At 51.7% G+C, this 26,669-nt stretch overlaps 1 protein-coding gene across 1 annotated transcript in view; it reads right to left on the reverse strand.

Moving 5' to 3' along the window:
- The window catches only part of Kdm3 (Lysine demethylase 3), a 179,613-nt gene that overhangs the window by 103,491 nt on the left and 49,453 nt on the right, over nt 1-26,669 (reverse strand). Inside the window, 1 exon segment of the mRNA XM_017907126.1 lies at nt 26,296-26,395. Within this exon segment, the coding sequence (XP_017762615.1) occupies nt 26,296-26,395 (100 nt within the window).

Below are 26,669 nucleotides of genomic sequence, written 5' to 3' on the forward strand. Positions count from 1 at the left end.
CGTCCACTTTGCGAAACCTTTCGTTTTATCGCCTTGACTCGTGGAAAGAAAAATGGAAACGAGAAAGGAAACGCTTCGAAAGGCGAACGAAAGCCGGGTAAAAAGAAAGATGGACGCGTTGATTACGAGCGTGATTTCAACAAGTGTTTTTGTAATACGAATTTCCTCGTTTCGACTTTTACTCGAAATCGCGAGGCAATTACCAAAAGCACCGATCGCTGAATTTGTCCCAACCCCTGTTGAACGATACCCTGAAACCAATAGGAATGATTCAGTGACGAAATTGCAGGACTAACAGGCTCCCCCGTAATTGCTATCCTAATTGAACAGCGTGCTGGTTTTGCGATATCCGATGCGGTATCGGATGCCTTGTAACGTTGTAACCCTGTAACATCAAATCGATACCGTAAGCTTTACGAGCCACGTTGGAACGAGATACGCTGGTTTGCGCGGCACGGGTGGTCGGATAAGAGGTATCCGTTATCGTGCTTTTTACGGATTAAACTTTACGCCGAGACGCCGATACCAGAAGCGATCTTCCGTTAAACGCGATACCGTGCTTTCGGGACCGAGCCTCTTTGGGTCAGTCGCGCGTCCTCCAATCGTCGCGAACGTCTCGCGCAAGATCGTAACGCGTGGAACGCGAAGAACCGCGGCCTACCGTCTTCGTTGTAATTTTCATTACAGGAAGGAAAAAGCATCCCTTCGCGTGTATCGCTTTTCGCCGCGACCCGAGCGTATTACCGGGCTATAATTCAATTCCATCGTCTTCGCACGGGTCTGGTTCGGTGGCGCGGGAAAATCTCGCGAATCGTTTCAACTTCTCGAGTTGCAGCGAATAGGCGAAGCGAAGCGATGATCGTGCGTCGATTCGATTTCGCAACGGTGTTGCAAAAGCCTGGGAGTGCTTATCGCGTCGCGAGCGTGAAAAAATTTCAACTGTAAATATTAAATTACCGCTCGAGTCCCATTCGCGTAGAGGCATTCGCGAGACCACCTCTCTCGAGATTGCGCATTCGTCTGTTACACGGCGGTATGGAAATTCGCGGTCGTAGTCGTAATTTTTCGGGGATTAGCGTGGGTGGGGCGTGTACAGCGATCTACGGTCGTATATCAACCACGTCGAGATTTCTAAGGTACCGTAAGCTCTCCTTCGAATCGTATACGTTTCGTACGAGCGGCTGACGCGAGATACGACGAATACGCGTGGTTTTCTTCAAGTTTTCTTGGTCCAAAGTTCGAATTTGCCTGGTCGAGCGAAATCGTGGAAGAAGTAACGAAATCGTAGAAGAAGGCGAAGAAAGCAGCGACGATAAAACGTTTGGCCGGTTAATAACTGGCGAGCGTTACGCAACCGGGGAATTAACCTGGTTTTCGCGAAACGCTCGGTACTCTCTCCGTGACGAACGGAAAGGAAAGAAAAGAAAGAGAAGAAAGAAAAAAAAGGCGAAGAGAGAAAAAAGAGCGGAACGATGGAATCCTGAGCGGCATCTCCATCGTTCGCGTTAACGACTCGTAATGGTTGGTACGGTACACGAAGCGAGTCGATTCTTTTTTTCCCCGGACTTCGTGACCGGACATCACGGATGCGTTTATTTTGCTTTTATTCCCCGGCAGGTACACGGACTCGGTGCATAGCGTTCGCGAGAAGCGTCCTCGTGTTTCAGCCGCGCGTAGAGCCGGTTTTTTTTACGGTTGCCGCAGGCAACAGACCCGTTTTCGGCGAATCTGGCCGCAGCTTGTTTCTCTCCCTCGACCGGATTCAGACCGCCCACGATTCGATCGATCGTGATTCTGCGAGTGCGCTGCGAACTGGCACCGACCAGATCCGCAGATCCCAGGGGAGAGTCCGACACGCTGCTCCGTTTCCTCTCCCTTGTCCCTTCTCGACACCGCACAGCCAGAGAGGGAGAGAGGGGGAGAGAGAGAGAGAGCTTTAACGACCGTGGCCCGAATCGACCTTGCTCCCTCTGTTATTTTCATCGCCGACCAGAAAATGTTCTCACGTACACTTTGCCGAGAAAAGTATTCGTTCGTCCTGCAATTGCAACGAAATTGGACACTGGAACACGAAGCGTCGTCGTCGTCGCTCTTGGAACGATTTCGTCGAAACTTCCAGACGCGGAATTACGATCGCGTCGTCTGGCTTATCGGCGAAAAGGATTTCCGAGCGATTCGCGAGCGAGACCGTTGGACGTCTCGGCGCTTCCTCCTCGATTTTCTCGTCGTTCGTGGCCGCCATTGCGTTACGCTCTTCAAGGTTGCGCGAGCACGAGATCTAATCTTCGCGGAGCGGCGGGCCGGAGGGGATTAGGTTTGTCGTGTCAGGGACTGAGAGCGTAAAGGGTAACCGAGTCGAAATGGAGAGAAGGGGAAGGCGAGAAGCGAGGGTCGATCCTCGATGGAAGGAGATAAGAGATGAACCGCGGCTTCTAAAAAATGCACGGGTTACCGCGATACCAGCCGTACAAAGTATAACCGAGTTGATTCTCCGTTTTCGTTTTTATCGTTGTCACGCGCGCGATCCTTCCCGGTTACGCGATTCGTACCGAGGAGAAACAAAGAAGCGAATCGGAACGACGGGGAAAGGCCCAGAACGATCGCGATCTAGACGCGTCCTCGGGCAGCCCGAACCGAATCTCCAGCAACGTCGCCGTCCCTGTCGAGCGAGAGAGTCGAGAGAGAGGTAATTCTAAACCCTCCGCGGTCAGTGGAGTCAGCATACCTCCTCAAGGTTAACACCCGTTCCGTCTTGAAATTCCATCCACGGCAAAATAGGTCCGCGCAGTCGAGCAAGCAACCGGGCAAAGAGAGAGGGACAGAGAGGGAGAGAGGGAGGGAGGGGGAGAGAGAGAGAGAGAGAGAGAAAAAGTGGAGAGAGCCGATAGAGGGAAGGAGACGGAGTTCTTCCTACGTCCTCGTGGCCCAGGAATTCTGGGTTAATGGCACCGCATTACGATCGCGTGACTTTAGTCAGATATCCGTGCCCGCGATCTGGATAGTAGTTGCTATCCACAGTGGGGATACGCCAAGGAGACAAGGAGAAAGGGGGACTGGGAGAAAAATGACCGAGCCGCGTGTTGGAATCGATCGTAAATATAATGCAGGCGCGGCCGAATGTCTCTATGAGAGCATTACGTGAGCGGGATTCGATCGGTCGATTTACGGGCCGGTTATGGCACGACTGCGACATACTACGATCGAGCCGCGATAGAAACTCACGCCCACCGTTTACGATGCGTCCAAACGATAAGTCGAAACGCGAGATGTTTTGACGCGATACGCGAAAATCCTCCTTTCTCCTACCTTACAACCATTCTTTCCATTTCTCTTTTCTTTTTTTCTTTTCTTCTTTTCTTCTTTTCTTCTTTTCTTCTCGTCGACGCAAAGTTCGGAACAACGACTCGGACGTACAATTAGCCGTGGATTCTAAAAATAATTTCCGAGTGCCCCGGACACAATGACGACAGAGCCACGCGAGCGAGCGACGATAATTCCTCGTCGCCCACTACGGAGGCTATTTCCACTTGGATCGAGGTATGAAAATCCTTTGATCGGAGAACGAATCTGTCCCCGGGAGAATTAGCGATGACACCGGAGACAAGAGGATCCGAAATGCGCACGCTGAAACGTTGGCCAGCAGACAGCGGAATGACGGGGACGGGACTAAAACGGGGTCGATCGGCGATTAATTATCTATTTCTCGCGACGGGGATCGACGTATCGATCGGATGATCCTCGACGAGCAGTACTTGAGAGCTGTCAGGACATTTCCAAGTAGATTATTTCGAACACCGGTTCGAATCGTCACGGCGCTCTAAATTTGTCCAACGCCACCCTGGTTTACCTGTATACACCGGGGAAATTAACGGACCCCGTTCGTTGCTTCCTGTCATTCTAAATTCTACGATTATTTTAATCAGTTTATCGGTCGATTCGGAATATGCAATCTTTTTCCACGATTAATACGAGTGAACCGCGCGTACGTACGCGTGTGCGTGCGTGTTTAGAAGTGATTTACCGGTTTCGCACGTCGGGCCGTAATATTAATACGAACGGAATAAGTGGGAACCGACAATGGGTTGCGAAGAGATAATAAGAGCATGTGCTGTCTAATGCATCCTTAACGTTTCTGCTGCATTTTAATGCGCTACACGTTCCGGTGACTTCGCAGGGGATATTCAAGATTATTGCCCTCGCTCCCTTTCTACGAGGAAGGACATTTGAGCTGGGTCGAGCTGCTCGGGATTGTGTTTCTCGCACGTGTGTACCAGACACGACGACCAGAACGTGTCCCCGAACAGCTTTCCCCTTGGATTCTTCGCCGAAACAATCGTTAATGCGACGACAACCGAGAACACCGTGGCTGCTCCACGGCCATGCGCGTGTTTCCGCATTTTAAAGCCTCGTTAACTAAACACGCGTTCAATTTTTCATCGAACCGCGCCGGTGGATCGCGCGAAAACCTCCTTCGCTCGAGGGTTCGGGCTCTCGGTGTTTTCGTTGCAACGGTTCCCGTCGAAAAACAAAGGGGATAGAGCGACCGTTGTTTCGAAATGCACTTCAGACGTGTCTGGCTATACGAATATACATACGTGGGCTGGGAAGCTATTCGCGGAGCAACAACAAACTTTTGTTTCCTTCGACACGCAGAAACTCGGTCGTCCCGACGTTGCGAATCGCCATTTTCTTTCCCTTTTTCCTCGTTGGACCTTCGCCGTCGTGTCGGTGCGTTTATTCGCGCCGAAAGGTGGCATAATAAACAGGACTCGTCGAGCACTCGTCGAAATCGAGAAAAATAACCGAGCCTTCGATCAACAACGTTTTTCCATACCGATCCTCGTCCGTTTAATCCACGCCGGAAGCCGTTTCACGGACAACGAACGGACAACGTTTTCTAATTTACCATTATGCCGGAGACAAGGAAGCGAATTCTCGATGGATTTGCGAGTACGGGTGCATCGATCTACTCGCGTCCGATCGAGCCTTCGAGCTGGCTACGAAACGGAGAACAACGGCACCGCGCATCCTTCTGCATAGCTTTAATGGTCAGGCCGGTTACACATCGACCAGAAATCCTGCTTTATTCCTCCGGTCCGACCAGGGGGAAACAATTACGGCGCCCATTTAAAAACCGGTTTCTCTCCCCGCGTCTCGACCTTCGCCTTTTTCGTCCTTTGACAAGCCGTCCGACGCCACTCCGCCGACTGAGAATCGGCGGTGTCGAGGGAAGGGAGAAAAAGGCGAGAAATCTGGCAGAAAGCTGGCCAGAAGCGAAGACGGATCGTTTATCGATCGTTTCGCATCGAGATCGCCGTCACCGGCAATTCGGGGATAGACTTGCTTTTCGGCGACTATAGCGCGTGCGCTCTTTCGCCTCTCGTGGTTCTCGCCGTTAAATTGCTAGTAATTTGGCAGAGACGTTTCTTTAATCGTTACCTAACCTACGGCTACAAACTGTTCGAGAAATCGAGGAAGCATAAACGAAGCTACACGCCACGGAACCTCCCGGCTCCTTAACGACGTCGAGTAGAAATAATCCGAGGAATCGTTTTTCAGAAAGCCCGAAGCCTCGGCTCGTTACAAAACTCCACTGGTTATCCACGGATTTCCCGTGCTTTTTCCGCTTGGCGTGCAGCAAGGCGGAGGAGGAGGCGGAGGAGGCGGAGGAGGAGAGACACGACGGAGGGAGAGAAGAGGGGAGGGAGCCGTTTGACTTGCAAATCGCTTCGCGTTCCCCCGTTTCTCGACGCTCGCCTGTTTTCCTCTTTCGCCCACGTTCTTCTACGCGGAATGCAATTACCCTAATTGCCAGCACTCGAAGCAGCGCGTTGCGTTAGGGGTGGTCGTTATCGGCCACCACGAATTACATCGTTAAGCAGCGAACGCGAGCACGCGAACGTTCGCGAGATCAAAACTCCTTCTCCGCCATTGTGAAATCTCGCGTCGAAAACGAACCCTCCTCCTGCTCCTCCTCCTCTACGCGGGATCCTCGAACGACGCGAAGGACGCCACCATTGCATATTCACCAGTGCGGTAATTTCAATTTATGGATTCTCTCGGCTGTTGATACATTTATGCGTGCACATGCGAGATAATGCCGGCTATTAGGGAACTCGAGGCAATAGAATTCAAGGATACGCGTGTCGCGATGCGTAATAAACGCGTTTGAAGGATTTACCGTTTTCGCTGCGCGATGGACGGAGGACGAGCGTGCATGTGTATGTGTATGTGTATGTGTGTGGGTGCGCGCGCGACGAAACTTTGCGAGATGAAATTCGCAGAGTCCATGGACGCGGCTGAACGCGAGTATTCGGAGCGTGAATATCGAGACTGGAGGATCGTCTTAAAGAGAGATCAACTGCTCGCGACACCATCAAGGTCGTCAACTCATCGAGCCTCATCGGGCCAAGCGATAAAAACGAGCTGTTTACGAGGGGTCTGCTGATGCCACAATGAGGATTAACAGGCCGGCAGATAGCTCGGCCGTTAAAGAAACGAAAGGGAGGAAAAGCGAGACGAAGAAGGAGGAGAAGAGGCATTAGTCGCAGACGTATTACGAAGCTGGCAAGGTGCCAGCCATTTAAGAGGCCCGAAACCTGTTTCCGGCTGCATCGCGAACGCTTCTTCTTTTGCCGAGCGAACGCTCGTGCACGGTACCGCTTTCTTTGTAGCGGAACGAGACTCGAAGAAAGGATCCCAGAGCCAAACACGGTAGTTGAATACGATTATCGAAATTGCTTCGTTCAGCCTCGGTATTCCGCGCTCCTCTTTTTTCCGCCGCATCTGCCACCACCGTTTCGAATACCAGATTTTATTTTTTCCTCTCTCTCTCTCTCTCTCTCTCTCCCTCCCTCTCTCTCCTCCAATTCCGATCGCTTAACCTTCCTTCGCACGCGCTCTCCTCCGCTACGTTTTCGATTACGTATTACACTCGGTTGGACGCGAGTACGGAATTCTTGGTAACGCCGATAGGCGTTAACGTCGTGCCGTGAATCGTAAATAAAAACGATTCGTCTGAACGGCGAGTTTTTCCCGTCCTCGGTGATTTAAACGATGGAATCGCGTGCGCGCGGTTAAATCGGACAGCCCACCGACCATGTAACACCTTCCGCTTCTATTTAAAATCAAACTAGCCACCGATCAAACGCTCGATCATTCTCGAGGAGGAAAGAAAAGTTGGTTCGGGTACCTGTTACGGAGAACAGGTTCTCGCGTGCACTGACCTCCTCTCTGCTCGCGAGTACTTAAGGGAATAAAGGAAGGGTTCCCCCCCGTTGCAGGAGTCGGTCGATGCGGAGGGACGGACGAGTTTCGCCAGCGCTTCGTCAACGTCCACGGACAACGTGTTTCGAAATCGGGGCGCTGGTTTTCGAAAATGATCGATCGACCGATCGATATCGCTTCGTTTCGCGAGCTCGGGATTTTTTCGCGCGACGCGAACGAACGCGGGAAAATAAGGAGACAAAGATATCCGACGATATCGGAGCCTGTATACGGTAAACGTGGCTGCCACGGACGTCGGAAAAGGAGTAACACGAGCGACGCGACTGCGGACAAAGATAAGTGGGACGATGTGTAATTAGAATGCGAGATAAGCGGTGGAGGCATGCCGACGCTCGATCATGTAGGTGAAAGTCAACGTGGCGGTGATACGAAACAGGAAACAGATATGCCGATAACATCGCGGGATTACGCGGAGAGTAAAAACACGGTGGTATAAAAAGAATGCCGACGCGATCGGGAGGAGGGGGAAAATTTCCCGTTAATACCGGGGATTTCGTAAGGACGTCGATACGAGTGTCGTGCGGCTATTTTTGCAACGCGATCGTCGGTCATCGCGTTACCCGGAAATCGGTGATTTCGTTGCACGCTCGCTCTCGGCCCGATAACCCTTGAAACTCGCGCTATTTGCGGCGAGAAAGGCAGGGTTATCGCGACGATACGTTAGGTTCATCGTACCCCAGAACCTTGTCGAGTCCGTATACGAGCGTAAGGAGAAATGCGATAGGACGATATTTTGTTCGTCTGGCCGATTCGCGCGAGCTGTCACGACACATTCGCCGCGTAACGATTCACCGATCGATCGCGTCCTTGATAACCGCGTGTTCCTCCTCGAACAAGAACCGACGCGGTGTGTACCGGGATGGGAACACGCGAGTAATTCCCGAGTCGGAACAATCGGATCGGAAATTGGCCGAAGCGCGAATTAGAACGAATACGTAATTCGTGGGACAACGCGTAACGTACCCAGTCGCGAACTTCGTCTCGTAAACTTACTTCTGCCTCGTAAATAACCGCTGTTTTATTGTGTCTATCGACGATACGAAACGTCTTATCGACTTTGGACTTTGGATGGATTCGTTGTGTGCTTTATACGTTTTGCGCGCTCGTCGAAGAAACGAGGACGTACGACAACGAATAACGTTGATGCGATTGCCAGTTTTATGAATCGTCCCGGCGATAAGATTGAAAATTACGACGCGGCTAAACGCGACGACGATAAAACTCGCGGATAGCGTCTCGTGAAAGCGGCGAACTTGATTAATCGACGGAAAAATTGACAAAATAACCCGAGACGAGCGGTGGATTGGCTCATTCGGTGGAGCGCGAATTATCGCGAAAAGTTTCCATTCGGGACTAAATTTAACTCTCAATTACTCGCGAAATCACCGTGCCAGCGAAGATGGAGATTCGCTCGCGCCACTTGTCGACCCCGGAGCATACGATCCGATGGACGAACGGTAAATCGCTGAAAGTTTGTCCGAAACGAAAGCACAGCGATGCTTCGCGACGTTTCCAACGCGTTTCTTTTACGTTGCACTCGGGTACGATACGATAAATATTCGAGAAGAAGGCGCGTTTTTGTTGGACGAAAGGACGAAGAGACGGAAAAGCCGCGGTTAAGAGAGGTGACTATTTGGAGCGCAAAGTACGAGAAGGGAGAAACGCGACGCGCTGGACGGATAATTACGAGTGAAAGTGGTCGGTTAAAAAATTCTGCGGAATTTTTTCTCCCGCTTTAAAACCGTATCGAACGAGTCGAACGCGAAAGCACGTCGCCAGGTGCTTCTTTGGCGAACGGCAGGAAACAATTTGCGAAGGAGCGAGCGAGCGAACCGGTGTTCCACACGGTCTTCAAGGCCTCCTCGAATCGTTTCATCGCGAACGCGTCCTCTTTTCCCCCTTGTTTCGTAGTCCCTCTTGCACAGCCATTCGGAAATTATAGCTTTTACTTTTTATCGCGGCATTCGACCGCGAAATCCGGGCAATTTTCGCGAAATCCACGATACACCGACCACGCGTTTTAATAGCCTAATAAATTTTCAGCCCGCTGATTTCCAGGTAATTGACATCGGCACGGAGTTTAAAGCGAAGCAATTACGCGAATCGATACGCGGAGTTCTTATCGCGCGGCAATTTGCGCTAGGTGTTACGCAAGGAATAATTTGTTCAAGGTTGTCCGCCGTGAGTCACGCCATTAACATCGTAGGTGTTCGTAACGAGACACGGGAAAAGGAACTTTGCCACGTAGGAAATTGCTTTTATAAGTCGGCCCCGATTCCCCGCGCCGCGAGTTTCGCGGAAAAATAGCGAATCGGTAAGCGGAAACAAAACCGATACGAGTCCACCAGCCGCTCCAACGCTCTTTTCGTCCGACCATCCACCACACGACTCGTCGAAAGCGCAACTTTTCAACTTTTAACGAAATTGTTACCGCCCGGCCAGTCGTCGTATGTGGCTGGAAAGTTCTAATTAACTCGAGGCAAAAGTTGTTTCGGCCAATTTTCCCAACGACGCGCGTACCGACGCTTTCGTCGCGGCTTTCGTCGCGGCCATCGTCTCGAGGAAAATCCGCTGCAACGCGGACGGATATTCTCGTCGGGACGAAGGTGTTCCGATCGGCGATTATTCGTGGACCAAACTATCGGGAATCGCGCGCACACACCCGGTGCAGATTTATACGCGAACGCGGTCAAGGATTCGTGGGAATGACGTTTGCTCGATCGAGCGCCGGAATACCAGGAATACTCGGATAAGTAAGAGTTTCGGCGGCGTTGGCGGCGACGTTGGTAGCGATGGTACGGGACTCCAGATGTTTAAACACCTGTCGCGTCTCAGCACCCCGTTTACCGCTATTTTCGAACGCGAATCGAAGCGGCTCCGAGTTTCGCCGATTCCCCGGTCTCGCCAACTGCGCGGGGCGAATGGAGCGACGAAAAAAAAGAAAAAAAAAAAAAAAAAAAAAAAAAAAAAAAAAAAAAAAGAAAGAAAAAAAGAAACAAAAGGAAAAAAGAAAAAAAATCTAGTCTGGAATAGAACGCGCGAGTACGGTGAAAAAGGAAGCAAAGAAACGCGATCGTGTTTACACGCGAATGTCGAGCGAAGGAGACGAAGAAGAAGAGGAAGAAAAAAGGAGGGGGAGGGGGGAAAAAAAGAAACAGCGTTTTTCTATGGAAAGACCGGAGGCGATGGGATAGAATTTCGCGTTCGTCTCGAGTGGACGAGAGCAGCTGATTTTTTGCCGGCAAAAAAGGGAGCCCACGTGTCCTCGCGAGGCAAGGAAAAAGGACGCAAATAGAGGAAACAAAGAGAGAAGGAGAGAGAGATGGTTCCTTCCTGAGCAGGAACGGGAAACAACCGGGGATGGCTCGGGTTTAACGGTCGTGCCGCTCAATATGCGCCGCCGGAGTCCACGGAGTCCTGTTTTTTGCTGCCGTCGTCCCCCCGTGCCCCGCCAACCGATGCCTTTTTTGCTCTTTCTTCGCGGTATCGTTCCAACAACTCCACGGAGCCGTCGTCGTCCCCCCACGGACCACGCAGCATTCTCCGGCCTATCTCGTTTACTCGTTCAACGCGTCATTATCGAACCGGTTGCTGCCGCTGTTGCAGCTGCGATATCGTGCCACGGTTCTCTCACGCTCTCCTCCGTCTCCTCGCGCCCTCTCCCCGGCCGCGTCTCATTCAGCGGTGCCTCGACGCGTCGGAAATCGATCTTGGCCGCCTCGATTCGGCACGCTCGCGATCGCGCGCGTTTTCTCTTCGCCGCTATACGGAACGCAGAAATTTCCGCGGGTCGTCTGGTCGTGGCTCGAGTTAATCGAGCGCATCCTGCGACGAGCGCAACGCGCGGTTGCGAAAAAAGGAAAGAAACGGAACGAAACGGAGATCGGATCGCATTTTCGCCGTGATTCGTTACGGCATCGAGCCGCGCGCAATTAGAACGACCGAACGGAAACGGATAACAAGGTCATTAAGACGCGGTGAACGCGGTATCGCGAGAAAAAGCGAAAGCCAGGCGCGATTCGAATTCGCTTCGCAAGGTTGTGCAAAGTTGCGTAAAAATACGCTTCTGCCTGCGGCGCGGCGCGGAGAGGAGAGGAGAGGAGAGGAGAGGAGAGGAGAGGAGCGGAGTGTGGCGTGTGAACCGAGACTCGAGCCGCGCTCGTACGTGTACGCGTGCGTGGAAAAACTCGGGACGGAAGAGAGCGAATCGTTGCATTCTTTTCGCTCTTTCGAAAGGTCAGAAGAACGTTTATGGATCTCTCTGCCGGTGGCCGTGTCTTCTCCAGCGCGGAGATCCAGCTGGCCGAAAGCTCGCCGCCGAGTTGCCGAGCTCGACCAAACAAGGCCAAGGAGAAAATTTCGACTCGGTAATCCAAGAAGCGCCGCATAAATCAACCGTCGTGCTTTTTCTTTGCCAGCGGCCAAGAAAAACGACTCGCGGAGCGGTCACCGGAGCAGCCGAGTCGTGCAGAGGCGAAACGAGTCGGGAGGGGAAAGGAAAATGGCAGAGAAAAAGAAAGAACGGTAAAACCGGAGGAATGGTTGGGAAGCAACCACACGCGTATAATATACGCGCACGTCGTTGCTTCGACTCGAAGCGAAAAGAAGATGCTCGCTCGATCGCTGTTCGATCGTCGTCGTCGTCGTCGTCGTCGTCTACAACCTTCGACGACTGGAGATACGAGTCGGAATTATAGGAAGAGCGCCGCTTTAAATTCCGTGACCGCGTGTGTTCGAAGGAGAAAAAAGACGAGTTCACGGGGCGTGGAGTTTGCGGGGAAAAGAGGAAAAAGGGGAACCGGTTGAAACGTTCGGCGACAAATGTTTGCCGAGCGTGCCGCGTCGATATTCGCGGAGATTCTCTGCCATTTTCTTCCTTTTTATCGCTGCGGCGCTCTGTTGTTCCGATAACGGGAATCCTCGCTTTCTATTTAACCCCGCGTAGCGGAAAACGCACGGCGCGCAAAATTCGGGAAGGAAGGATTTTTGGCTGGATCCGCTCGCGTGCAATCGAAGGAGATTCGGAGCCGAGCGTAAAGCGGTGCTTTTTGCTCGCGAATTCGAAGGAATCCATCGACGAAGCGATGGATTGTCGCTCACGGATGGAATCCGCTTCCTTCTTGAACCGGAAAAGCTCGCGATAAATATCGTGGGTCAGCGATGACGTACGCGTGGAACGATCGATGCACGCGGCGGCAGAAAAAGGCAAAAGTCTATTACGGCGGACGCTGACTGGACTCTCGACCGCCGTAATGGAGTGGAAGTTGTCGAACATTGTTCGACACGAACGACGCGAGTAGGTCTAACGCGAGTGACGCGGGAGGAAAGGGGGGGGAAAAAAGAAAAAGCAAGGAACACAACAATCGGAGAAGGAGGAGGAAGGAAAGACCTGTTCGACACGGCGTGCAACGCGCCGCGACAGGTTGTTTGCGTTCCACCGACCGGGTCCGGTTTCAATTTTATAGCTCCATATCGAAAAGCCGATGTTTCGTCTTTTACGAGTGACGAAGCGTTTCACGTGCATGCTTTAACCCTCGTTTGGAAACCAGCAGCGAAACGGATCGCTAGGAGGGACTAAACTCTGGATTCGCGGGGAAATAAGCAAAATCGGGCGGAGAATTTCGAACGGCGGTCAACCGCGGACGCTGAACCGGCGACTTTGATAATTCCCCGTTTATGCCGTAATTTCGCTACGATCGTGCCACAAATTTCGCCGGTCGAAGCGTTTCCCTTCTCCCCGAACCTCGTTTCCGACCCTACGAAAGGATAAAGGGTCAGGCTCGATCGGGAATAGAGAATCGATACGCCGACTCTCGGCTAATTATAGCCGTGAATAACTCTTTCGTTGTTTTCCACGATATATACGCGTTTCAGGGTAAAATCGTCCGGATCGAAGAAGCGGGGTAGTCGGATATTTTTATCCGTGTTTTTTTCAACCGAGACGATGCTGTTCGAACAAAATTTCGATTTCGCCGCGAATTCCACGCGACGTTGTTGGGCCGGATCACGAAGAACCGGGCCATCCTATGCTTCCTCGTCGCTCGGCAATTTTATCGGGACCACGAAGACGTTCGTGACGCGACTTGTCACGACGACGAGGACGGGTCGGAATATTTGCGCGCTAGCAAACGCCGAATATAAGTACGGAGGGAAGCGCGTCGTCATTCGGGGATGTTTGCGGGGTCGCGAGCAACCCCTTTCGATAAACACGGTCGCCCACTCTGAATGAGCATCCTCTTTCTCCCTCTCTCGCCTTCTCTCTCGTTCGCTATCCCGAAGCCAGCCCTCTCTCGTTCCTTTGTAGCCTCGCGTGGCAAGGCTGTGCGCGGTAGTTACAATGCACGAGGGGTTGGTTGCCGGAAGGGGAGGGGTTGTTTCGAGACGGCGTTATCGACCCGTTTTCCCAATCCCGTAGCTACCTTAAAGAGGAACCCTCGTAAATACGAGGCGGCGCCTTTAATGGCCCTGGCCTTCGACGAAACGCTCTTTCTTCCTTTTTTTTATTTATTTTACGCGTCTTCACCCTTCCCCTCCGCCCCTCTTTATTTCCCTTTTTTTAGACGGAACCCGCGCATCGAGCACTCGCTGGCAAATATATCGCGAGAAGAGACTATGTATAAATTTTTACCCTTCGACGGTACCTTTTCGACTCGGTTACCCCGTTATTATTAATCGGCGAAATGGCGCGGTTATCGAACGATAACGCGAGCAGCGAAACGTGGATGGCGGGATAACGAACGTTTTCACGGGGACTTTCCTTTGCGCGAAAAGCGAGCTCGAAAGTAAGCAATTACCACCGGTAATATACTCGCAAGGTAAATTGCGATATTTTGATATTCGGAACGCAACGCGGAAATGCTCTCTGATTTTCTAACAATCCACCGCGTCCTGTTATTAGTTAATTAATCTGTTCTCCGTGTTCGACTCGGCGCGTTCGAGTCTGGCCGCGGCGTGGAAAGAGAAAAATTCGAAACGGAGGCCGTAATTTATAAATGAAATTACACACAATGGAACAATTCGTATTGTTGCACCGAAGGAATTATTTATTCTTCCCAACGGGCGATGCGATAAATGCATATTTAACTCGCGCGTCGAGGCGAAATTGTGTGCGAACGACACCCGTTGCACAACGATTTCTTGGCATCTTTCGCGAATCGCTTCTCGATCTTCTTCCACGAACAATGAGCCGCTTGTAACACTTTTGTTCATTGATGCCGGATATTTGCCATTCGGCAATAAGATAACGCGTAATTTAAACGTCATTGTTCGTGCTTTGCTTTCCTTCCATCTAATAACCACGTTAATGGGTTCGATCCACGTTCGAACAATCGGAAAAATCGAACGCCGATCGTGCAACCACTTATTCTCACTGCCCCCCCGAGTCCGACCACGAAAATACGTTCAAGCATTCGGAACGAGGCGTAACCGCTTAATGTTCTCTTTTATCCGAGCAAATCGCAACTTTCCCTAGTAGTAAATTCCACGAGTGCTCCTTATAGAATCCAAGGCCAAGCCAACCAGAATACTCAACCGCCGTTTACAACCCACAATTCACTGATTCATAGTTCGTTATTTTCGAGCTCTCGCAATCTTCCACTTCCTACACGTCGGGTTTTCAGTGCTCGGTCACCAAAGAATTCCCATTCGACTTCCTCTATCCGTCTCCTTCGTCACGGTAATTCATTCGCTGCTAGAAGGAGAAGGATTTTCTGTCTCCGCGCCGCGGGAACGGTCCCGCAACAATAGGCTGACTCACGCCGATCTCGGCAATTAGGACAGCCTTTTGCTGCGTCCCGTGCGAGCTTTTCTGTCTAGACTCGTCGATAGGTCGCGCGCTCCTGTCACCGTGTGCGTGCGTGTGTGTGCGTGTGTGGGTGACAAGGTGCATCCCACACGATGGAATTTTGTTTTTCCTTCCTTGTCCGCTCTTCTCGCTCTGCCTCGGGGATCCTCCTCTAGTCCGGCTAGATGGATTTCCTGCTCTCTGCGAACGACGTAGGCAGCGCGAAGGTTGTCGCATCGTCCGTCGAATAAAAGATTTCGTTCGATCGTCTTCCGCTTTTTGTTCCTTCTCCTTGTCCTGTTTCTTCGGGCAGAGTTATCGTTCCGCTGCAAGAATCTCCGACGCGAGTCGCGAGGAAGAAGCAGGAGGAAGAAACGAGGCGAGTACGTGGGACGAATTAGATGGGACGGAATAATGCAGCTCGCGTGAAATTATCGCGGGAATAGCGAATTAATTATACGCGTTGTTCGTATCGCTAGGATTTCCGGCACGCTCTATAGCGTAGTCGGCTCGACTCGCGTATACTTTTCCAAACGAATAAAATTAATATCGATCTCTCTCGGGCGCCACGTGCATGTATCGCGTTGTATCGCGTTGTATCGCGTGTCAAAAGCAAGCAAACGGAAAAAAAGAATGGGAACGTCAAATTCGTTATATTTTTTCCCCGAGACTCGTATTTTTTCTCCCCCCTTCTTTCACCCCTATTTCATTTCTGCGGCTGAATAACTTTTAACATCGAAATTGATAAAACTCTTCGATTTCAACCGTGGCCAGCTTTCGTTCAAGATCGCGTATTTTTCGCCCCCCTCCCCTCCCGTCGATTCGTCGATAGCTCTCTTACGCGTCCCGCGTATTTCTTTTCCTCGAATTTCTCTTTTTTCTCGTTCTCTCCCTCTCTCTCTCTCGTTTTATTTCTTTTTCCTTCTTTTTCAGCCCAACCTCCGCGTTTGACTACCGTCTAAACCACACGAGCCGGGATAAACGAGAGATATATTTTTTCCGATCGAAGTCGGAGTTTTGATGGACGACCGGAAATGAAACGGGCTTGCATGGAAAACGAATCGCGAAATAGAAACGGGCGGGAACACGATAAAAAAGGGGGGAAAAAAGAAAGAAGCGGGTATAAAAAAGGATAAAGAGGAGAAAAAAGTTAATTAACGAGGGTACCGGTGTTTTTTCAACCACGAGGTCCCTTTTTTCCTTCTGCACCGGTACGAAAATACTTTCTTATTCTCGGCAGAATAATCCAAAGGCGAACGGACGTTAAAAACGTGCGGGGAACGGAAAATAAAAGTGGAGTTGCCGGGCGGAGGGAGGGGAAAAAGAGAGAAAGAGGGAAAAAAAAGAAGCGGAGCTGCATGCGAGTGCGAAAACGGTGGGCGTGCCTGGCTCGCATGGTCGCTCGGCAACGCATGCATGCATAATGCACGCAAAAGCGTGCGCAGCTGCGAGACGCGCGTGCAGATGCATTTAGCCGGTGGACGATGCGCCCTTTAACGAGCTGCGATCGTGTGCTGGCCATGTTTCGCCTTCGATCACCGTTATCGTTCGCAGCCCACCGCGGCCTGCCACGGCCCGCCGCGGACTCTTATTAAACGCGGAATACGGATCACGGTGGCCGGTTTATCCGCGATATCGCATCGATGACGATTTACCGGTTGGCCGCCTAGACGGTAACCCTGCTTTAACAAGCTGTTCCCGCTATCTTCCCATCCATCTTTCCACCTATACGCGATCCCGTGCTCCCTCGCGTTCGGAGATCGGTACACACCGGTGGTGTACGACGGTTTCAATGGAGTCGAAATATTTCGTATCGCTATTCTCGGTTCAAAGCAGCGCCGGTCGTCCGTCAAAGGGAGACAGAGTTACAAAATCTCTCCTCGACGTTTCGTTGCATTCCGCTCCTTTGAAATGCGTCCGTCTATTTCGAGAAAATGCTGAGAAAGACGCTACGCGCACCGATGACTCGAGCAATCGGCTATTCAGCGAGTCGCGTTCCCGGGAAACGGGCAGAGTGGAAAAGGAAGAGGGGAAAATACGGATCGTAGGAGAATTTTGCGCGTTCTCGTCGTTTAACGACTCTCCGCCACTCGTCTCGTTCGGTTTGCCTCTCCGCGAGACTTCTCTCCGTTCGCCGACCTCGTAAAATATCTTGCTCTCCGCGGCGCCGAAAGTAATTGCTACTGGCGTGAGTTTAATCTCGCGCCTTCGCGATTTTACGACCACGGCACGCTTTTGCTTTCCAGCGCGTTTTTAGTATCGAAACGGAACCTTCTTCTTCTTCTCCGTCCTCTTCTTCCCTCTTCTTCGACACCTGCGCGCGTACCTTCCGATTTTCGACGCAACGCAACGGCTAAGAATTACTCGGGGTAATAATCCGTAGAGCGTAGCATCTCTGGCCGTATAAACTGGTTCCCACGATTGGTTTCCGCGGCGAAACGAGCGCGTTTGCCGATAAACGGTTTCAACGGGGAGGAAAAACGCGTGGCCGAGACGGCGAAGAGAAGGCCGAAAAGCGGGAGGGAAAGGAGCGTCGAAAGGCTTATATCAGCGGGTCGGTCGCGGTCGTCGCGTCCAATTACCGGAGGCAGAGGAGAAAAATCGGGCGCGCGCGTGTCCGCGGTAACGCCGATAAATCCGAGCCGAAATGTGACCATCTGTAAGAATAAAGCGACGCGCGGAGCGAGGGTCTCGCTTCGATATATCCGTCGGAGCAAGACCCGGATGTACGGGAATAGCGGGTCGCGCGAAATCCGGACCGTGTCTGCGTGCGTGCGTGAGCCCAATAAAACCGGCACCGAGCAGGGGAAAAGTTGGCGGCCTGCCAGCCGGAACGAAGCTAATCTCACTTTCGGTTTTGTGCCGCACAGCTCCCTACCTATATAGAACCGACACGCCGCTGCTACTGCTGCTGTTGCCGATGCTGCTGGTGCTGTAGCCACCATCGCCATCACCGCCATCACCACCGCCGCCCTCGCTACCGCTATTACCCACCTGTGCAAATTGCAATTCGATCGTGCCCATCGATTTTCCCGACCGCTGCTCCTGCAGCTTTTTGCCCGATGTGTTGCCTCACCGATCAAATTCGCCTCTGAATATTTTAGTTGCCGGATTAATAACGGCCAACGGGATCTCCTCGATCAACGAGCGACGGTAGAACGCGCTTAGAAATCGTATTACACAGCCGAGATTGACGATGCGTTGGAGCAATAAACTCTCGTGGCGGCGTCTTCGCGATCGAAATAGACTGTGACCGAGTGTCGGTTGAAAGGGGTGAGACCGAGTGGTACACGGGCCGAAAGAAGATTAGCGTGATTCGCGAATCGCGTTGCGAGGCAAATTAACGCGATTCCCGATCCGACGAGTCGGTGTGTTACACGGGCGAATTAAACGGTTCGCGATCACGCGAAGAACAGAGAGCGGTCGGACGTACTTAGGTGCAAAAGCGTAACCGAAAGAAACGGTTTCTTCCGGTTCGAAGGCCACGACGCGTCGTCTTCGTCGTCTGTCTCGTCTTGGACGACCGCGGGACGCGCCAAGGACGGAGAAATCGGTAGAGATCCCCGGCCAGGGACTCGTCGATATCTGCCCATGCACCACCTGCTATCCGCCGCAACCATCGTCGGATTGCACCTGCGTGCACGGCTCAACCCCTCCCGAACGCGCGCACAGACGGAAGGTGTGCATTCGCTGGAATTCCACGACGAACAGCTGCTCCCGGAGACCTTTGGCTCGTTCGACCGATTATGCAATCATCGAGGAAACCGGGAGAGAAACCGAGAGGTGCAGAGGGGAACGGACTCGCGCGTAAACGCCATTTAAATATCCATTTGCGTGCCGCTGCTTTCGGATATCGTTTTCGGTATCGTTCGGCTATCGTTCCGATACCGTCCAACGTAAACCCGAGCTTCCACCAAGCTTAACTGCCGTTCCAGGAAACCTGCGGAGGTTTAACCGTAGGCCGAAGGTTTTCCCTTCGTCCCGAGCATAGGCGAATGGGAAACGGTTTTCGGGGGAGAGGGCCACTTGCCAGGTTCAACCGATTGATCTTTCTCGCGTGAAAGACGGATCGCTACGTCGTTCGTCTTCCGAGTCGTAATGCCACTTAAATAACAGAGGAGGATCAAGACCACCGGCCTGGAAGCTTTCCGTCAGCCATCCTTCCTTTCCTCGTTTTTCTTCCTCCCCTCTGGGGAAGCTTATTAACAAGCCCGATATTTCTTCTTCGAAAAAACTGCAATCGTCCCGAGGTTCGAGATTCTTTGCAGCAGAAATTCTCGATTCGCCACTGATCGTCAAAGGGACGCTATTGCTCGGGAATAAAAATTCGAACGGGCAAGACGTCTATTCGCGTCGCAGCACGGCATCGATTTCCACGTGCAATTATCGGTAGACGATTATCGACGTCTCGATAAGAAGGGATAAGCTTCTCGACGACGCTGAATCAGACCCATCGCCAGCCAACGTGACTACGGATAAGAGAGTGCCTCATAAGAGACAGGGCAATGTTTGCGCTGCACATTCCACGATCTTTAGACGGAGGGAGAAACTACTTTGGCCAAAGTTTACCGTAAAGTTGGGCGCGACGCGCGAGGATCCAGCTCCGGTAAATACTCCCAAACACTTTGCGTCCCAGAGGACTAGCCGTGCCCCGAGGATCGAGAAGTCGTAACCTGCGGATTACCGGGACAGAGGTCTCTCGAAAACGTTTTCCTTTCGTTCGTAAAACTTTAAATTTCCATACCCTTCCACCGCCCCCGCCCCCCTTGCGAACACGCGTTACTCGGCGGAGGAATCGAAGAAAGGAGAACGGTTGGAACGTTCTGTCTGTGGAGTGTGTTATTCTGGAAATTTCGCCGGGAAAAGGGGATAAAGGACAGGATATCGCGACGCCGATGCTGGAAGATACGGGTTAGGAGAGGCAGAGCGTCGAGAAGCTGATCGATTTAGAAGCGAAACGCGAGCCGGCCCAAGCTTATATTCCCGGTTGGTTCTTACTGGAACGGTCTCAAGCCGTCGACGTCATCAATATTCGTAACGCGAAGGTGCTCCCTGATCGTTCGCGATAAAATTCCCTGGCAGAAAAGCTCGACCAACCGAGCCAAAGAGGATAGAATACCCGAGGCTCTTTACGATCCCTTAAAAGCAGCGGTTTCAAAGACCAAGAGATCTCGCGATGGCTCGTAAAATCCGCAAGATCGATGACCGTATATCGACCAGCCGAGGGAAACCGTTTCCAATGTTGCGAGCCGAAGAGGCAATTAATCTCTGGCTAGGTAGTACGTTCGGTAATCGATAAGCGAGGAAAAGCTCGAGTCGCGAAATTGTTTAACTTTATTTATCGGGGAAATAAAGAAGAACGTTATCGAGCGTTTGGAAGTAAGCCGAGACCCGGATAGCCTACGCGACGTACGATTACACGGGAATTCCAGCTGGTGGATGGTAAATACGCGGCAACGGAGGCGTAAAGCGCGATCGAGCAAACCGAAAGTTAGTTCGCAACAATAATTATCCGAGTTCTGCAACTAGTGGGTAAAACGGGTGAGCCGAGCTCGAACCGTAACGAATACAGCCGCCTAATTACCTGCAGATCGCCATCCACCTGTGTACAAACAAATTCGCAGACACCTCGCGCTCGTCGATGCACGCGAATTTTCCGGCAATTTTACTCGTTCGGAAAAACTCGGAAAGAGTCGGCGGAGATTGGACTTTGCAGTTTACGTAATTTACGAGCCTTCCTTCGTATCGTGGGATTTACTCGTTTTTTTCCATCCGTTTCCAGGCGAAACGCGAAAGCCGGTCGCTTTTCTCCTTCCCCCCCTTACCTTTCGTCGTTCGTCGCGCAAACGAATTCGATTAAATTTCGCGTCGCGCGCGCGATATTACAGCGGAACGAGCGAACACGCGGCGTGCGTGCGTGAGGAAAGTTATCGCGCGTATCGTGCACGCGCGCGGATTCCAGAGGCGTAAAATTATCGGTAGAACCGCGCGGCGGCGGCGGCGGCAATGGTGGTCGGGAGAGAAATTTCTTCGGTATCGGTAGTAATGAAATTTCCTCGGGGAACATTGCATCGGATACGCGACATCCGCGGGAAAAAGAATTTCCGGCCGATCGATGAATTAATCTCGTGCGCGTCGTGGGGCGAAAAAATGGTGGGGGAGCCGAATGGGACGTGTAAATAGCACCGTGCGCATTCACCTTGCAAATCAATACTCGGCCGCATCATTAAATTCGGACTTTTAATTTAACCGCCGCGGGATTGCTTGCTCGATCGAAATTACGCTTTTCGTTTCGCGAATTGCGAAAGGTATTCGGGTCAGACGAAATTCGCGCGAAATTGTTTATTTAATTTTATTTGCTCGACGACGGCTCGGTGTTTCCAGCGATAGGCGTTGATCGGCGTCGATCATCGATATATCCAGACATCGCGTAATTCCGTTTAAGAAGAAAAAAGGTTATAAAAACGTTTGATAAGCTGAAACGATCAAAGATATCGATACGCGATACCGACGAAGAAAGAGAGAGACAGAGAGGGGGGGGGGGGGGGGGGGGGGCGGGGGGGGGGGGGATGTCGCGCTTGCGCGATAGATCGTCGTACATCGAAGCGATGGACGATGAGTCACCGACGTGACTGCGGGTTCATTCAAAAGTCGTAGCTCGTCTCGCACACCGGAATGATGGTGTACGATCGGTGTCCATTCGGGTCAAGCAATGCAAAACCTCTCTCCCTTTTCTCTGCTGTTCTGTGCCAGTCCGTGGTGTTGCACAACTGCGCATACGTGAACGCGTATGCCAACACAGCCGATATCGATCTCGAAATTATGCATTCACCGAACGACGTTACCTACGCGCAGCCTCGTCGCTCGGCGATTTTCCGCTTCGAAACGGCGAATTAAAACGCGAAACGCCACTATTTCTCGTCCCATTTTCAAAAGCTTCCCTTTCTTCCACGTCCATTTTTCGTCCCTTCGAAGGGAGAAGTTTTCGCGACGCTTTTAATACGCGAGACGAAACACGAACAGAGGACACTGGTATTTCGCGTTCTACACCCGCTTGGTCGGCCGATGAACAGAGAACGCGTTTCGAAATCCGGAGGAGCGTAGTCTCGCGGCTAATTCGGGTGGTTGGTATCGGGTCGAAAACGCGAGATATTCCGGCCAGACAGCGATACCGGCTTTTTCCAGCCCATTTACAGGCTACACGGCGTTCATTGGCCACCAGATGCGGCTGTGCCGACATGTGGTTCGCTAGCTTGCAATTCGTGCATACGCCGCGCGCGCCTAATGTTAAATGCATATATTACGGGAATACGACAGACTGCCCACGTGCTGTTCAACGATGCTTTAATCTGCCGTTTGCAGCGTGCCCTCGTTGCCAGTGCATCTACTGCGCCACTCTAGCCAACTTTCCGACCGGTTACCGGCAAACTAGACGAGCGCTAATGGAAAATCGTTCCAACGCGTTTCCAACGATTTTCCAACCGGCAATTACGCGAATTTTCGGGGACAAGGTTCGGCGATTCTCGCGACCGGAGCAGTCTCTCTCTAACGAACGCGCGCCTTTTGCCGATTCGCGATACTCGATAAATCTCGATTTGTTATATTCCCAAGGCTATCCCACAGGCACGCCACCTTACGCCTCTTCACCTCGTCCTCTACCTTCTTAGTTCTCACGGTACCGAGCGCTCTTAGAAGACTTACCGAGCGACGTTTCTTCTTTCTCGAGCGAGAAAAGCGAGGACTGTTGGCCGCGCGAGACTCGACTTTGAAAAGTTGGCAGAGAAGGAAAGCGGGGAAGAAGGAGAAACAAGTGTCGACGACTCGCAGGCAGGATTGGTAGGCTGCCAAGCAACCCGTACGTACAACCAGTAACCGCTATCAATCTCGTTTCCGCGCAATCTCCCCTCGTTCCTATCGCTCTTTTTCTCCGCCTCCCCCCTCTCTACATATTTTTCACTGCACTTGCACCCATTTCTTACATCGAACCGCATTCACCGCATTTTACGCAACCGCGAGAGTCGATATCGATCCGCTATCGGAAAAGTTGTCGTACCGGAGGAATTCGCGGAACGAGGGGAATTTTAAATTTGCTTAATTTGCGCGAAAACGTAGCGAGCGCGATGGACGGATGGCGGCAGACGCGTCGTCGAATAGTTTGATAAATTTTTGGAATCGTCGATCTCGATCCCGGTGAGACTCGAACCCTGGGGGGCAATTCCTCGAGAAACGAGAATTTTATCGTCGCTGTCGCCCCAGTCTTATCGGCATAGACGCCTTCTTCGGGTATTTAGCCTCCGGCAAATGCTATTTCAATTAGGAAAAATCTCGGATCGCGTTTCGTTTTAATTAGCTCCCGTGTATTTGCTTCGCGGAAAGGATGAAACTTTGGAATCGTCAAACGACGAATTTCTCAAACGACGTTCCGCCAATTAGAAAGAAGAAACGACGAATCTTTTCGTAATTAGGAAGAATACGGAGAAATTACGAAGGACGCTTTTCAACGACACGCGTGTTTCCCTACTTAAGGCGTAATCATTCTAAACAGCGTCCATTTAATCCCTCTGATATCCAACCTATTTTCCTTTTTCCCTTTGCTCACGGTCCTCCCCCTTCTTGCTGGAATATTTACGCGACGCGGACTTTGCTCGCCTCGAAATGGGAAAGAATTCCTTTCCATGGCTGGTTTTTACCGGTAATCGCTACGAAGTATCATCGCCCGACGTAGAGAACGCTCGGTGTCTCGTGGTCGTATTTTCAGCAACGTGTCATCCGGTTCGCGTTTTACGCGATGCGTTTATTTTCGGAGGGAGCGGAGGGTGGAAAAAGGGGAGAAAAGAGAAGAAAGCCGGGACGAAGCGAGGAATTACAGCGACGCATGCCCACTTCAAAGGAGCCCTCGTTACTTTATTAGCGCGTGCCTGTACCTCGTAGCTCGCGGAAAGAAAGATCGCGGCTTTGAATCTTTGCTCGTGAAACAGTGGATAAGTTCCCGGAACGGTCGCATAAATTTCTTCGCTTTCCACGCGCCGAGAGAATCCACCGATGCTCCAGATCCCTATGGAGGTTTTCTCTACTTTTCCAACCCGATCGGGCAGAATTATCGTCCAACCGAGTTTTCTCCGACTATTCTTTCTCCCGGGAGAATACGTAATCGCTGACTTTCTGATCCAACCCGCGAACGTCCGATGTATCTCTCTATCGTCGTACGATTAATCTTCCCGAGGAGAAATTGAAAAAACGCGAGGAGGAATTTCATCGTGGAACAGGATCGCGAAACACGCGACCAAGTTTTCGCATCGATGCTTACGCTTTCGAGAGGTTTAGAGGCGATCTCGTGCACGGCCAAGTACCCTACAGGCTCGAGTGGACGCGGAGGAAACGAGGATGGAGAAATAGAGGAGCAATCGCGTCTGCTATATTTGCCCGGTGACGTAAGGGGACTTTTGCGATGCGCTCGCTCCCCTTTCGACTTCCTGCTGCCGCTGCTGACGAAAAGGAAAGAGAAAAAGACTATCGGCGCTCACGGTTTCTAACTCGCAAAACTCGAACCAAGTCTACGCGCGCAACGCCGTTACCATCGCCCATCGCGCGTGTTCTCTTCTTTCGCGTTCCTTTGTCGAAGAAGGAACTCGCAGCCGCGAGGCGATGTGCAGAAGCACGAACGATCGGGCGAAATCGATTTTCGAATGGCCTTGAGTGGCGAATATAGCATTCAGACACGAAACGATCAACGACCGAATCAATTAAGTAATTTCATCGATTCGGAAACTATCGGACCGTGAATATATCTGAAAATAAAGTTTGCCAATAGCGGTTTTGCTTAAGCACACCGGGAATAGTTTCCCCACTGTCGGGTCACGCGGTGGTCTTTCGCTAATTTCCTGCAGTAAATGCTATTGTGGAGGCAAACTTCCGCCGATGAATATACCGGCTCCGTAATTGGAGCGCAATGCCGCGACGAAAATCGGATTATAGCCGAAATTTCATCCCATGAATATGACTTGCTCGTTTAAATTTGACATTTCCAATACGACGGGCAGTTTCAATCATTCAGGTGTTCGCCGAACGACCGAGAATACGAAAGTACTCGGATCTTTAATCTGTTTGATAGTACGGAATCGAGTTTAATTCGTCGTCGCAGGTGTCTAAAATTAATCGGATATCGATCGGCTATCGAATAATTGCACGTGTGCGAGGCCGAATCCATCGAAACGAGTATGATTCCGGCTAACAACGGATTACGTGTGCGCGCGCGTGTATACGTCGCGTACGACCACGAGGAGAGAAGAAATTTAACGAGGCCGGGAGAGCTCCGAGTAACCCAGAGAACGGAAAGGAACGACGACAAACGAAGAAAACAGGGATAAAAGGGAAAGAAAATAGCGGAGCAACGGTAACGCTCCTCTCTAGTCCACGGGATTAAGAAGCGTTTGTTTCGGACAAAGCTTCGGAATCCCGGGGTTCGTTCCATCAACATCAGCACCCTCTTCGCTTCGAAGTCAGCACTTCCTTCCTGCCTGCCTGAAATCCCTCCTACGAGCTACGACTCTCTCTCGCTCGCCCCCCGTCCCTTAAAACCAGAGATTCAGCCAGACCAGGCAACGAGTCTTTTGTTTGTGGACCGGTTCTTCTTGGTTCTTCGAATCATTTATTCCCCTTGGCGCGCCTCTCTGCCTACCCAGATATCTTTTCCATCCTTCCCACCACCGCCACCACCACCACCACCACCATCCAGCTTTCTTTGCCCCTCTTCCGCTACGCCCTTAACTTCTCCTTTCCCTTTCGCCTACTCGTCTTTTTCTATACCCTGCCTCTAGACCGCAGTCTCTCTCTCTCTCTCTCTCTCTCTCTCTGTCCCTAGAGAAACGATGCACTTTGAGGCAGCCCTAATTCCATACGGATCTCGCTCTCTCTCTTTCCCCCATCCCTCGCTCTTTCTCTCTTCCTCTCTCTCTCTCTCTATCCTCGACCAGCTTAATCAATGAACCCGATGCGACCCTGTCGGTCGAAAACTTCTTGCTCGACCTTCGAGTGCCTGGCACGATCGTGTGGCCTCGCCACTGTTACGACCCTCGAGAGTCGACCTCGCTATGTACGAGAGAAGGCACACGCATACACACACGGACACGAGATAGATTAGGTCTATCCTCCTGCGCTATTCCTTAGGTCCGCGAGCGATCGGATAACGATAGACGCGGTGGTCGTCTGGTGTTGGTCCAGCTTACCTTTTTCGAGATGCTGCGAAATAGGGCTCTGTATCCTAGGCGTAGTCTGCAGCTGTGCGGCGTTCCCAGGACGTCCTCGGGGTCTCCTTCCAGGTCGCGGCTGAAATAGAAATGAAACGGGTTTATACTTTTGCGAGTTGGCTCGCGGATATCTCGCCTAGTCTAGTCGCTGGAGTAACGCGAAAAATTCGAGTACACGCTTCGGAAATGCTCGATTCGCCGAGACTCCTTTATTACGTCTGTATTTCCCTGCGGATGCATGATCGTCGTAACGTCAGTCTGGCCCCTTTGTTGTCGCTCGTAAAGTCACGCGACGGGACGCGGAGGCTAACTTGGACAGGGTTGCGAATAAACGGGGTGCAGGCGGTCCGCGT

Source organism: Eufriesea mexicana, unplaced genomic scaffold (genome assembly GCF_001483705.2).
Source record: "Eufriesea mexicana isolate 0111107269 unplaced genomic scaffold, ASM148370v2 scaffold6940, whole genome shotgun sequence".
Classification (NCBI taxonomy): Eukaryota; Metazoa; Arthropoda; class Insecta; order Hymenoptera; family Apidae; genus Eufriesea; species Eufriesea mexicana.